The following is a 14,184-nucleotide window of genomic DNA, read 5'->3' on the forward strand; positions in this document are numbered from 1 at the left end:
CCCCCAGTTACTGATGTCTGCATGACCTCAATATCCCCCCTTTTGTTCCTTCAGTCCTCTCAGTACTTTTGTAACAATTCCCTGGAGTGAACGCTCCATTGTGAAAATTTACGATGGTTGTTTTCTGGCTGGACAAGCACTCAAATGTGCCGTGAACCTGCCTCCCGCTGCAGCCGAGCCCACTGGCTGCTGACGGCTGGGCTCCCTGGAGCCTGTGGAGATGGCACCCCTGGGAGTAAAGGAGAAAACTGGGGTGTTGGCTAAGGGGAGGAAAGCCCCAGTTGCTGTGGGGGTGGCAACAACTGACAGTGAATGATAGACTTTGGCCTTTCGAGTCCCGCGTACCCCTCAAGGCCCACGGGGAGTTGTGTTCTCCAAGGCCCTTGGAGCCCCTCAGACCCCTCGCACCCCTGCCACCCCTGCTTTGTGCCATGGCCCCATACATCTTTTTCAGTGTGTGCGTAATCTTTCTCCCCCTCACAAACTCTCCCTGCAGGGAAGGGGTGGCATCTTCTCAATGCTCCCCAACCCTTGCTGACCGGAGCGGTGAGCAGGGCAGGCGAAGGGGAAAGAGGGGCAACTCCCACAGGCCACAACGGGCAGCATCCCAAAGCCTCACTTGCCCAATTAAGGTTCCCCCTCTGTGCACTGGATATGGAGAAGAGGGGAGTCCAACCAGCTCCCAGGAAAATCAAGCGAAGAACTCAGTCAGCCGAAATCAACTCTTAAATACTTAATTCCCATTTATTTAAAGTTCCGTCAGTCTGTGTACACTATTTATATTAAAAACACAGGAAGCTGGGGCTCCTAGCAAAAATATACATTTCAATTTTGGAGATTGTTCAGACACTGAGAAGAGCTGTATTCTCAGCACCTGGGCTGGGTAGGGGTGGGAGTGGTGGGGGGAGGGGGAGGTCAGGCACAGCGTCTCTTCACAGTACTGACCCAAAGGGAGTAGCCCTAACCCAAATCCCTGGTCAGCCAAGGGTGGGAGGGGAGAGGGATGAACCTTGCCAGTAGAGTGGTCCTGGGGCATGGAAGACCACAGCACTGGCAGGGCAGACACTGGGCTTGTCCTGGCTGGGGCATTTCCTCCCAGAGCTGCTGCGGTCAGACACAAGGACCCCTGGCCAAGGAGGACCAGACAGGACCCAGGAATCCCAGGCTCTAACCCGATCTTCACAGAAACCCTTGCCAGTCCCTCCCTGCTCCAGCCAGTTTCCTCCCTGGGAGAGCAGCCTGCCCCCCTGCTCAGACACACACTCCACACTGTGCGTCAGACCCCCCTCTCCCTGGAGGAGGGCACTGCATGCCCCTGGGGAGGGGGAGAGAAGGGGCTGGGGCAGAGTGGGACTGGCCCCGTAAGGTCCGTCAGCAGAGGCTGTGCAGGGAGTTCCAGGTGACCGGCTGGGCAGAACAGGGAAGGGGAGGGTGGCAGAGCTACTGGGGCAGATGGATGTCACAATAAACAGATCAGCTTATCCCTGGCACCGCCCTTGGGAACAGGTGCTGGGCTGACTCAGCAGGACAGGCCTGCTGACCAGGGATCCAGCCCAGTCTTGGGGACAGGCACAGCTCTGCCCCGCACTTGCAGGCTCCTCTGGGCACCCATCTGCCCGGGGTGGGGGGAGGGGTGTGGAACCTGCAGATAAAGTGAATTCAGTGCCTGGTGTGTGCTGGAGTGGCAGCTCCAGGGAGTGAGTGGGGCTGGTGGCACGAGCTTCAGTGAGCTCCAGGAGCCAGAGCCGTGTCTCCTGGCTGCAGAAAGGAACGTCGCTGCGCGTGAGGCAAGGTCCTGGCCCTGGGAGAGGTGAGCGCTGTGGTGCTGACAAAACACAGGCAGGACTCAGGGGCTGCTGCAGACCGCTGGGGGAGTGTCGGGTGCCGATGGAGGGTGACCCCAAGGCCTGGGGTCATCATTAACTGCACTGCTTGTGCTTTCTCCACCAACCTTGGCCTCCCTTGAGGCTTGCTTCTCTTCAATGGGGGTGTGGGGGCCCCCACCTGGAGGAACCCCACCTCCTTCCAGGCTGTGGGGAGGTCCCCCCAGTGGCCAGCACAGGGGGCCATCAGCAACACTGGCCTGGAAGACCCGTGAAAAGAACAAAAATGATGTTGGGTGTCAGTGAGGCTCGGGTGCGCTGCCGGAGTGGGGTCAGCTGGGTCAGGGGGTCCCAGCCTCAGCCTCGGGAGGGTGGTGACAGTCTTAGGGGGGCATTCTGGCCTTCAGGGCCGGGACCCAGTGACTAGGGGCCATTGCTGCAGCCAGTCAGCCCAGGCCATGCTTGGCTTCCCCAGGAAGCTGGGCCCAGAGAGCTTAGTGTTTCTTTGGATGGCTCAAGTCCCTTGCTGTGAAGACAGAAGCAGAATGAGGTCCCGAGCCCTGCAGGTGGCTTGGTGCAGAGGGCAGGCCCCACTCCCTTCTGCTCCGGAGGACGGGGGCAAAAGCAGAGGTCCTGTTCTATGCTGGTGGTGAAATAATACAAACTGTCTCACAGAAGGAGGAGGGGACAGACATGGGGATGGGGAGAGAAAAAGAGGGCAAATGAGGAAGGGAGAGGGAAACCTATAGAAAGGAAGAGAAAGAACAAAGAAATTAGGGAAGAGGAACTGAAAAGGAGGGAGACGAAAGAAGGGAGTGGGAGGGAGGGAACACTGAGGCCAGAGGCCATGTGTCCGCACACAAGTGTGTGAGCTCCCACTGCTCTGGCGCCAGGCCGAGGTCTCAGGGCGGCGCCTCTGCCAGCGCTACCTGCCCCCTGGTCTCGGCTCCGAGGCCTGCTGGGAGGCCCTGGCGGGCGCGTTAGTACATGTCCTTGTAGATCTCCTGGAGCAGCGGGTGCAGCGAGGTCTCCGTCTCGGTCTTCTTGATGCGCTGCATCATCTGGGCGTGCTCGGTGACCAGCTGCCGCAGGTCGGCCATCTTCTGCAGCAGCTTGGGGAAGAGGTACTGGGCGTCGGGGTGGTTGGCCTGCAGGTGGAACTCGAGGGCACGCAGGATGGTGTCCTGGATGGCCTCCACCTGTGACACGTTCATGAGGCCGGGCCGGTCTGTGGGGACACAGGGCAGAGGGGTGGGAGGCAGTGGGCACGCACAGGTCTCCCAAAGGCAGAGGAGCTCCCCACCCCCACCCTGCATGGGGGACTGGGCCCAGGGGACAGCAGGCGTCCTTGCTGTGACAGACCCAAGCCCTGTCCTGTCGATGACTGTCCTGAACGTTCTCGCCACCTCGCGCCCCCCGGTTTTTCCTGACGAGGCCGTACAGTATCATGGATAACAGATGACTCACTGCCTGCTTTCTAGCCTTGGCTCTACCAGCCTAGTGATGAGGCCATGGGCAGGTCACTCGGCCTCCCTGGGCTTTTTCCTTAGATGCAAACTGGGGATGACAGAAGTGCCTGTCGCACATGGTTGCTGCAAGGATCATGTGATGAGTTATAATCTAGGAAAAGGAACTGGAACGTGCCTGGCACGAAGCGAGTTTTCCGCCACTGTTAGCACGATCATTATTACAGTGATTGTGTGGGACTTGAAAAATATACGTGAAGTACAGAAAATGTCTCCATCGCCACCAGAAATAGCCCCCATCAACATGTTGGTGTATGTCCTTTCAGTCTTTTTTCCATCTCCTCTCCACCTATGTTGGTGCTGTGGAGCTGGGTAGGGAGGGCCCAGCGCTCAGCGGGCTGGCTGTGTGGGGCGGCCTGCCCACCCTCACTCACCTCCGCAAAGGATGATGGCCGCGATGAACAGAGCCAGGTCACTGTCATCAAGTTCCAGGGCATTGAACTTCACAGCAAACTCAAACTTGGGCTCGATGATGTCACTGAAGGGCTTACGGAGGCTGCGCAGGAACTCACGGGTGACAAAGCCAGTACCGTTGGCCACGAGCAGCCCGTCCTTGTTGACGATGGAGGCCAGCATGGCGAAGATGGCCTCATGCACGCCATACTTGAGAAGGGTCACCTGGTCGTTGAGGAAGAGGTTGCCGAAGCTGGGGATGCTCTTGGCGAACTCAGTGAGCTCACGCACGGTCTCCACCGTGGTGCACTGGCAGCGGTAGAAAACGTGCACGCTGATCTCCTTGTAGGGCGGCAGGCCGTTCACCAGCTGCTTCCACACCAGGCCCTTCTCTGCCTGCCACAACGTCTCGATGTCGTGGATCACAAAGGGCTGAAAACCAGGCCCCGTTAGAGGCCGGGCCTCAGGGCCCCCCGCCCGTGTGCTCCCCGTACCCCCTGCCTGTACCACGACGGTAGGGGAGGCCTGGTGCTCCCAGGAGGCAGGCAGGGGGCAGCGAGGCCCAGAGCCAGAGGTGCTGCCGAGCCGAGCAGTGACACTCACCGCCGTGTGGCTGGTCTTGCCGGTGAGGATACCACGGGCCTTCTTTTTGGTCATGTTGAAGTTTTTCAGGTAGGCACTGTAGATGTGCTTGGAGAAGGCCTTCAGGTCAGCCACCTGCGGGTTGTGCTGACTGCCCTCACTCGCCGTCAGCCCGGCCACCAGCTTCCTCTTCTCGGCCTCCGGCATCCGGCCAAAGCGGATGGCTGCATTGGATGGGGGAGGGTCACCAAGGAGTCCAGGCAGCGGCCAGCACCTGTAACCTCCTCGTCCCTCTGCAGGCACAAAGGCCAGAGACGGACACACACATTTTGAGCCCAGGGCCCTCAGCTCTAGAGGCAGCAAGCTGGAATACTGGGGAAACCCTCCCGAACGTAAAGCCCAGGCGGGCAGGGGTTGTCTTGTTCCATGCCCGGCACACAAAGGCCCGTACTCAGGGCGGCTGAGCCGCTCTGGCCCAGACGTGGGGCAGTGCAGGGGCAGGAAGACAGCTTCTGGTGCCAAAGGCCTGGGTCCCAGCTAAACAGCTGGCTAGCCGTGGGACTTCAGGCAGGCTACTTCACCTTCCTGTCTCATCAGAAAATGGGGCTGACACAGCTCACTGGACTGTCAGAACAATTAAATACGAGTCCTCACACAGTAAGCACTCAAAAACTGTGTCATCAGTAATGGGACAGGATACAAATCTGGCTTCTCTCAGAGAAAAATGGAGCAGTCAGTCAGTCCTGAGATCTAGGAAATCCCCTCACCTTGGCCAGGTAATGGGGCGCGGCAGATACAGAGCGAGGGGCGGGATCCCATCACCTAAAAAAAGCTGCAGTCCTGCCCCCCCGAAGATACAAGGCTGTTAGGGTAGCCACGGGTGAAGACATTTAAACAAGAGGCTCTCCCTGTCCTCTGGGGGTCTGCCCCACAGGGGTAAAGGGGGCAGTGGGCTTTGCGAAGCCTTTCTATGGGGTCTGAAGGCTGTGCACGAGGCTGGGAGCGCAGCGCAGGGCAGTGACTGGCCTCCGGGACTCCCGCCGGGTGCTGGCAGCTGACACACGTGCTCACATACTGGCTCCCACCCCCCTTCAATCACCAACAAGGACTGAGGGCCTCTCAGGCCTTGGCAGTGGCTTTTCACACTGGGTCAGGTCATCCAAGACAGGCTGGGGTCAACTCCCACTTTCCTTCTGGGCCAGAGAGGGTGACCCTCAGGTACAGAGAGGTGGTGACTGCTCCCGGCCTGGGACCCAGGGTGGACACTGGTCAGCCTGGTACTGGTTCTAAGACTCAGGGTCCAGACCAGTGAGGTCCACAGCTGACACTTAGCAGTGCTTACTGTGTGCCAGGCACTGCTCCAAGGGCAGCCCCGTTCTGGGCTGCCTGAAACCTGGTTTCCAGCCGTGTGGAGCCAGCAGCCCCTGGGCCTTGCCCGGGCCAGCTCTCACCATTGTGCGACATGCCCAGAGCCAGGCATTTCTGGAAGCGGCAGTACTGGCACTTGTTGCGGTTCTTCTTCTGGATCTTGCAGCTGCGCTCACACTTCTCGTATTCCAGCTTCATGCGGATCGTTCGACGGAAGAAGCCCTGAGGGGCAGTGCACAGGTGAGTGACAGCCACAGGAAGGGGGCAGGCTGAGAATCCTGCTGCCCAAGATTCTCAGCTGGGTTGTACCAGGGGCCCAGTTATGCAGGAAGATGTCAAACCTCCAGAAATCTGAAGCAATGGTGGGAAGCTTTTTGGGAGAGGGAGAAGGAAGGTAACTGTTGAACTAATTAAAATAATATACCATACTTATTTTAAATGCTTCTTTGTTAGTTTGGTATCATAAAATTGTACTGTGGCTAACTTGATTTATTCATAAATGTATCTGGTTCTGCATATTTTCTAGATAGTTTAATAAAATATGTGAAAATTTGATGGGTGTGCAGTTAGGAGGGAGAACCCAAAAGCACCACTGGAAACGAAACGTAACATTTCCTTTTTGCTCAGAGCCCCCTTCAGGCTTTGAGGTGCAGGAACCCCTGGCCTCAGGAAGATGGTTCAGCGCAAGCCCCCATCGGGTCCAGCCTGTGTTCTCCGGCCAGGTCCCCAGGGGGCGCAAGCAGCCCAGGGAGCCCAGGTGAGTGGCTGGGTCAACCATACAGTAGCCCAGCAGGGCAGGCCTGACGAGGGAACCCCTCCTCTCCAGCAGGACCCAAAGCTGAGGCCTGGAATGGGCCCAAGGGCCTGGCTGCCACCCAGGGAATTCCGCAGTGGGGATTGTCAGGGCCACACCGCCCAGCAGGGAAAGCCTTTCTGGCAGGGTAACTCACCATGTGACCACAGCCCTGCGGGCCAGCCAGCCACCCCCACTGCTCATACCTTGCACCCCTCGCAAGCATGAACTCCGTAGTGGAAGCCTGATGCCTTGTCCCCACACACACGACACTCCATGTTGAGGCTGCCGCACGAGGTCCCGTCACAGCCCATCTGCAGCTGGTCCAGCAGCGAGGGTGGCGAGGAGCTCCGGGAGAGGTCTGCAGACACACAACACAGGGGGCTTACACTCCGCTGGGCTGGGCGCCAGGGGAGGTGCCCAGAGCCCAGGCAGTGCAGGTGGCAGGAAGAGCCCACGTGTCTTACACAGCCCTTGCCGCAGCCACTTACGGCCTGGCTGGCCATCGGAGTCAACCTTCCTGAGGGTCAGTTTCTTCACCTAGAACCTGGGGTTAATGACAGCTCCTGGGAGGGTGGTGACGTTTCCAAAGCACTTTCCCCAGGCCTGACACACAGCAAGTATTCTGGAGATGGCAGCTATTCCTACCTGGAGTAAGTCAGAGCCTTCCTGGGTTAAACTCCCCACTGGGGAGGAGAGGGCATGGGGGGGATGGTTGTTTTGGGAGGAGGTGAGCAAGGGAAAGGAAGCAGACGGAATCTCTGTAGGCTGTCTTTAGGAAGCGGCCCACGTGGGGTGGCAGGAAATGTTTTGTGAAAACTAGAAGTGCAGACCTCTGCACAGCACCCCCAGCACCTGAGAAATCTGATTCTTGCCCGGCCGGACACCAGAGGTCCTGTAAAAGGCCTCTCAAGAAGCTCAAACTAATTCCCATGAGACTCCTTGCTCGAGTTGAAACAGCGTGGGTATCAGTTACATGGACTGGGCAGCACAGTGGATTTCCACAAGTGTTTTTCTGTTCAACGTCGCTGTCTGAACCAGGTGTTGAGTGTCAGCAAGGAGAGCAGTTACCATAGCAACAACTTCGCGGCATACATGCTGTCAGACGCAAGAACTGCTGAGTCTTCTCAGTCTCTCCCTTGACACTCAGAAATGAGCCCTTCCTTTGGAAGGGGGACCCACACTGAACCCCAGTCTCTTGAGCTCCTGCCCAGTGCTGCATGACCCACACGTCGTCTGTCCTGCGTCTGCCTGCTGGCCTGCCAATCTGCTCTCCTCTGCTCTCTTCCCTGATAATCGAGCAATCTCCTCGGGGACCAGGGACCAAGACCCAAACCAGGGAATCAGTGACTTAGAGCGGCGGTGCCTCAGGGAGACCTAAGCCATGGCAGTAAGTCCAGAGTTAACATTTCCACTCGGCACAAGATCTAGTTTTCCCCACCATGGAGGACCCTCCCAAAGTGCACTGCACTTCTCTCACTCCTTCCTCCCACTCCCCCATTTCCCCCTTGGCTCTCAGGAGTGACCTCACCCAGCCCTCATCGCGGAAATAGGAAGGGGGCCCAGCAGCCTGTCCCCCTTCCCTGGCTGAGGAGGGCAAGGGAGACACAAGACCCTGGTTCCTAAAACGGCCCATCCTGTCCCAGAACCTTAGCTCCCAACCTGCAGTCATTCCAAGGGGTGTAGCTGCCCCCTCAGCCCAGAAGGGGAGAGTGGGTTCCTTCCACTTCCTGGGCAAGGTGCTGCGGGGAGACTGCAGCCTGGGAGGGAGGGTGGAGCCGCTTTGGTCTTCTCAGTAGCCGCTGTCACCACCTGCCAGCCTGTTTACTCAGTGCTGGGGGTTCCCCCTACAATGTCAGGGCCACAGGGCAGGACTCAGTGGCTGTAGGATAAGGGTCCTCAAGCTGCTGGGGCGTGACTGGCTGGAGGGCTGGGGAGCACCCACAGTCCTGAAAGCACTGTATGCAACAGGCAGCGAACTCCCATTCCCCGCTGCTGGGAGAGGAGGTAATATGTGAACCTCTGGGGACACCTGTGCAGGCGCTGCGGGGGGCAGTTTCCGGCATTTTCTCCTCGTATCTGTGTGTCTGTGAGAACTGTACACTTGGTAGCACTCTTGTGAGCAGAGCTGATTCTGAGGCTCACACGTCTGCCTCCTGACTGGACTCAGAGCTCCTCCAATCACGTTCCCCTGGGGTCTGCAAGCCCCCTCCTCCCCACTGCTGAGTCCCGTCCACAGGGGCCAGTCACCTCAGAGTGCCCACCTCCTGGTGGTGCTGCCTCATTCTCCCTCATGGCCCTGGAGGCTTGGCAGCTGTCTTGTTATCTGGTTGCTGTTGGCGCTGCCCGTGGCAATGCCACCCTCTCTCTGCATTCCATAGACATTTGATGAGCACCTGCCCTCAACTAGCTGAGGTAAGAAAAAGGGAAGAGAACCAGAACACAGTGCAGCGAGTGGCAGCGCTAGGCAAGGGGCAGGCAGAGCGGCGGGACTGCGAAGGCGCCATCAGCGGGTGTGAGGTGGTCAGGGAAGGTGAGTGCTCCCCTCCCTGGGCTCGAAGCGGAGCTCTGGACCACCTCCCAGCCAGCCTCCAGGAGCTCAGAAACAGCAGGCTTAGGGGTAAGAACACGTGTCAGGAACCATACAGTCTAAGTTCCAATCGGTGTCCTGGGCTCAAAGCCCAGCTCTGCCCTCTGGGCCTCAGTTTCCACCTCTGTAAATGGGAGATGACAACAGTATCTATCTCAGAGACTCAGTGAGGCCGACAGAAGTTGATACAGAGAAAGCTCTTGGAACTTGCAAGTGCTGTGTAAATACCAGCTTCAGTTAGGGTGACCTCACAAGAAAGCTGCCATCCTGCAGTTTCCAAGCTGGGTGCCCCACAGGCAGGGACCACCATGCCTCTCTCTTCCTTCTGGCTGTTTGTCCCTCTACCCCCACAGCTTCACAGAAACCCAAGGTGGCTGTGGGGGGTGTGTCTCTGCTTAGGAGGCCATGAAAGCGAGCCCCTGGAACAAGACTTAGCTTCCTCTCGTGTCGCCTGGACTCGGGCAGTCAGGACCACTGGCAACCGGAAGAAGCCCCACTGGATGTCCAAGCCCTACTGGCCAGCAAGCCAGCCAGAGCTGGACTGTGAGGAATCCCAGAGGGGTGCCCGTCAGCAAGGGCTACAAACTGGATTGGGGAGAAACAGGCCCAGGACAGTGAGGGGCCCTGGGAGACGGCCTGTCCTGGTTGAAGAGGCATAGGCTTCCGAGCTGCAGAGCAACCAGGGAGGCCTGGCGGTTTTAGGGGAATAGGACAAGGGCACCCCCTGCTTTTGAGGGGAATAACAGAACAGAAATAACTGATACATAAGACAGAAAGGCCAGAAGATAAGGGGCTGGGACGGGCAGAGTGCATGCATCCTACAGGAACTGCTTTTGTTGTGGGGTGCATATGTATCGGGGACACAGAGGTGGGGTAATTTGGGGTGGGTTTTCCAAAGAGAAAGGTTCTGTTTCTTCCTGGTTGGCCACCTGGCTTAAGAGTTTATCCTCAAATCACCGCCATATCCTACTTGAAAGCAATGATTACCCCGTTCTAGGCACCAGGTTCTGAAGGTCCCAGCACTCCCCCCATGACCCAGTGGGAGACTGGGGTTCCGAGAGGCTCTCCCCCACACCAGGAGTCCCGCCTTGGTGCCCCTCAGGCACGCCAGGTGGAAGAGACCCTGGGCTTGCCACCGGAGGGCCGTCTGCCTGCCCAGCCCAGCCGCTGTCCCTGGCCAAGGCCAGCCCCGCCTCTGCCCTCAGGAAATGCACTTGCTCACCCGATGGCCATGTCTGGGCCCTATGCCCTGCCTCTGAACTTCCACTCTAGCCACACTCCGCCTGACCTCCCAAGTATCTCCGACCTTTACCACCCCCTGGAGGGGAAGGGATGGAACCAGTGTTTATCAGGCCCCACTAAACGCCAAGTATGTTCGTATCTTTAAGCCTGTTAGTATCATTTTGTCTTTACGCCTGTTAGTATCATTTCGTAACTGCCATTTAAAGAGAGGAAACTGAGGCTCGGTGAGGTTAAGGGATCTGCCCAAGGTCCCCTGCCTTATCCGTGGTGGAGCTGGAAGTTGAACCTACACTTCACTTCCCTGAAAAGGCTGGGTGTTTGCACCAATCACACATCTTTCTCAGCGCATGCCTGCTGGACACTTTACATCATTAATCTCGTGAACCTTAAAAGAAGCCTTCTAGTAGGACTTCTTACCCCATGTTAGGCTCAGAAGGTTAAGAAACATGCTGACAGTGGCTCTGATGGTTAATTTTATGTACCAACTTAGCCAGGCCATGGTACCTGGCTTGTGGTCCAACATCAGTCCAGACGTTGCTGTGAAGGTATTTTTTAGGTATCGTTAACATTTAAATCATCACTCTCCATAATGTGAGTAGGCCTCCTGAGGGAAGAAGGAATTCTGTCTCCACTCTGCATTTGGACTTGAACTACAACAGCAACTTCCCTCCGTCTCCAGCGTGCTGGCCTGGCCTGCAGTTTCGACTTGCTGTCCCTCACAAACGCCTGAGCCAATTCCTTAAAACAAACCTTCCTACCTCCCCCCACCCCACACACACACACCCTACTGGTTCTGTTTCTCTGGAGAATCCTGACTAGATCGACAGCAGACTGAGATTTATAACCTGGAACCATCCAACCGGGGGGCTGAGCTCTTACTCACTGCCCTCTACAACTTCCCGTACGTATAAACAGGTGTTCATTACTACTGATCAGTACTCTGTGATTGTGATAAACAAGGAGACACGTCACTGCCGAGGATGACACTGGGCCACCAGTCAAATGTTTGGACTCCGCATAAACACTAGGCCCGTCACCCAGTGTGAAGTATCAGCTGCACCATCTTTGATTACAAGTTCAGCAAACACACTGTGGCCCTTATTCAGGTCGTCCCTGCGGTGGCGAGCGCTCCTGCCTATCTAGCCTCCATCGCTAGCGCTATGCTGTCAGCATAGCTGGGAGGCGGCCAGCAGAGGCCAGCCCGGTTTACGTTGCTGGCAGAGCCCCACAGGCAGACAGCTTCTGAAGTCAGGGCCAATTCTGCAAGCCTCGGGAGCTGGGTTACCAAGCAGCCTCCTTCCTCCTGTTGTCCCGTCTGCCTGGACTGTGGGCTCCGCAGGGCAGGCACCGGCCTTGTCCTCCGCTGAACGGCTGTCTGGACAGCCACCAAGCATCTGCTGAGTGAGAGGAGGCGCCAAGGCCAAGAGGAAGGACATGCCACCTTCCTCAGCCCACATTAAGACCGCAGACCCCTTTCTCAGTGTGACAGGATGTTCCTCACTGAAGCAGGACGGGAAGAGGACAGCAGCGGCTGTGAGCACCACTTGCAGCTGCCCCTGCTCCGCCCCTGCTGGGGGCCCTGGGCATGCGCTGAGTGCTGCCGATGGGGGCTGTCCTGCCTGCCTCCCCGCGCGTGAGAGGAGGGGCTTGGGAGGTATTGAGCTTGGTACAGAGAGGCACGGTCAGGAGGGTCAGAGGGGAAGCAAGCCACAGCCTTCCTGCTGTTTCAGGCTCGAGCCCATCCTCATGGATCCCTGAGGGGACTCTGGAGGTCAAAGTCATAGGCTCCTGGGACGGGGCAGGGGACCAGCAGGCGCTGAGATCTGTGGTGTGTCAGCACCATTTACTCCTTACCTGGCTGGCCCCCGAGGTGGACAGGATGCAGCACACAGGCAGGGCGAGGGTGAAGAGGGTATGGCACCGGTGAGGGCACAGCTCCCAGGGGCTGGCCTGGGACTCCTGTCCTGCTTTGCGTGATCCCCAACACAAACAGGATGCTGCTCTGTCCCCAGGGCCCCCCCACCTGTGGCCTTTATTTTTAACCTTTTCAAGAAAAGCAACGTCATTGCTTTTTACAGTATGAGAGTACTTCAGGCTTGTTGGGAAAAATACACACGGGCATGTAGCACCTCATGACAAGCCCTCTCCACCCATGGTCCTACCCCTCCGAGCTAGCCCCGTTAGTCCTTTGTGTATACTCGTCTAGTGCCTTCTATGATACGTGAGGATTTTTAAACCATGGGATCCCCAATGTGTCAGGAACTTACTTCCCTGCCAGTGTATACAGACCTACCGTATCCATTTTGATGCCTAGAGCATTCTACGCTGTGGCTCGACCACAGTGTACAGAACCAGTTCCCACAGATGGGCGCCTTCCAATGTTTTGCGTTTATGAACAGTGCTACAGCAAACAAGTGTAGAAATCTCCGTGCACGGGGTCCATGCCTAGGAGGAGAGCTACAGGGACAAAGCATGCTCACTAAGCGCACTGGCCATGCTCCCTGTCCACCCTCGGGGGCGGGGCAGCTACGTCCTCAACCTCAGGCCAGCAGTCCTCACGGACAATCCCACAGCTTAAACGGCACCGCATCTGGAGACGCCCTCTTTGACTGGTGAGCAGACTTAAAAGGGTTTCGTGTTTTAGCCATTTGTATTTGTCCTACGGTAAACTGCCTGTTTATAGAAAGTCTTCCTGTGTATGACTGAAATACTGAGCAAGAAAGCCTTTCTACCTCCACCTGATGAATTTATTGATAAACAGACCGTACACGGCACGGTGTATGGGCAAGGGTGGATGGGCAAATTCTTCCCCAGACATCTCCTGGCACGCCCTAAATCCCACCAATAACACTCCCTGAGATGCCATCACATGCCGCTCGCCCTGCCTGTGTGCCAGGCACACACTCTGGTCTGTGTGTGAACAGCAGGATCACTTGGGAACGTGGTCCTCACAAGGGCATGTAGGAAACGCCAGGATAGACATTAGTCTGCAGGCAACGTCTATGTGCCTGGGCCCAGGTGGGCCAGGGCAGCAGTGAGGCCACCAAACCCGTGGCCCTCTATTTCCTTCACTCTCTCTCGGTGTGCACAGTGACACCCTTGCTCATTCTTAGCCCCCAGAGTCTTCCCTCTGCTTCCTAACCCTGCTCACCTGTCTCAAGTTCAGAACAGTACGTGTTATTAGCGCTGAGGGACTGGCCACTCCTGGTTAGCCATTCCTCTCTTCTAAAAAAGGCTGGGTCTCCAAAGCCTTCCCAGTCACGAGGCAACCACCAGGAGCATGGGCCCTGAAATCACAGCAAGCCTGCTTTGGTCACTCCTGGGTGTCTGGGTGGGATCAGATGGCTTTCCCCTCGCCCTACCCTACCATGTGCCCTGAAGAGGAAGAAACTCTGCAAAATCCTGGGACTTGCTTTGCAGGTTCAAAGCCGTGTGGCTCAAGGATTCGGGCCTGTCTTAGGTGCAGGCCCAGGCAGGAGCCTGTCCTGCGTCAACAGCCCCCACCCTGCGTTAACTCTGACACCATCCACCTCCCCTCATGCAGAAACAAGGGTCCAGACCCCATGTTTGCGGAGCGGGCCTGCTGCTCTGTCCTGAATCACCACTGTGACCAGGATCTCCTCAGGCTGAAACCAGCAGCCAGATCGGGATGTGCCCTCCTGGCAGTACATTCTCTCCTGACACAGAGTTTCCCTTGAGGGAAGGGAACAAAGGTCAGTGGGATGTGATGGCACTCAGGTGATGGCACTCAGGGAGGGAGCAGGGAAAGGACGGCGTCAGCAGCAGGGAGAGAGACGCAGGGGCTGAGGGAAGTGCATTCTGGGTGCCCTTGAAGGTGGACGTAAACCATGATGATGATGAAGATGC

The 14,184-nt window shown here is 57.3% G+C and overlaps 1 protein-coding gene across 1 annotated transcript in view; it reads right to left on the reverse strand.

Moving 5' to 3' along the window:
- Positions 1-720: 720 nt before the first annotated feature.
- PPARD (peroxisome proliferator activated receptor delta) overlaps positions 721-14,184 on the reverse strand; it is a 77,253-nt gene continuing 63,789 nt past the window's right edge. The window contains exons 4-8 of the mRNA XM_081045275.1: positions 6,692-6,846; positions 5,776-5,914; positions 4,346-4,548; positions 3,724-4,174; positions 721-3,051 (exon numbers count right to left, since the gene is read on the reverse strand). Coding sequence (XP_080901401.1) covers positions 2,804-3,051; positions 3,724-4,174; positions 4,346-4,548; positions 5,776-5,914; positions 6,692-6,846 — 1,196 coding nt within the window. The 3' untranslated portion in view covers positions 721-2,803. The remainder of the gene's footprint in view (positions 3,052-3,723; positions 4,175-4,345; positions 4,549-5,775; positions 5,915-6,691; positions 6,847-14,184) is intronic.

This window comes from Rhinolophus hipposideros (genome assembly GCF_964194185.1).
Source record: "Rhinolophus hipposideros genome assembly, chromosome: 3".
NCBI lineage: Eukaryota > Metazoa > Chordata > Mammalia > Chiroptera > Rhinolophidae > Rhinolophus > Rhinolophus hipposideros.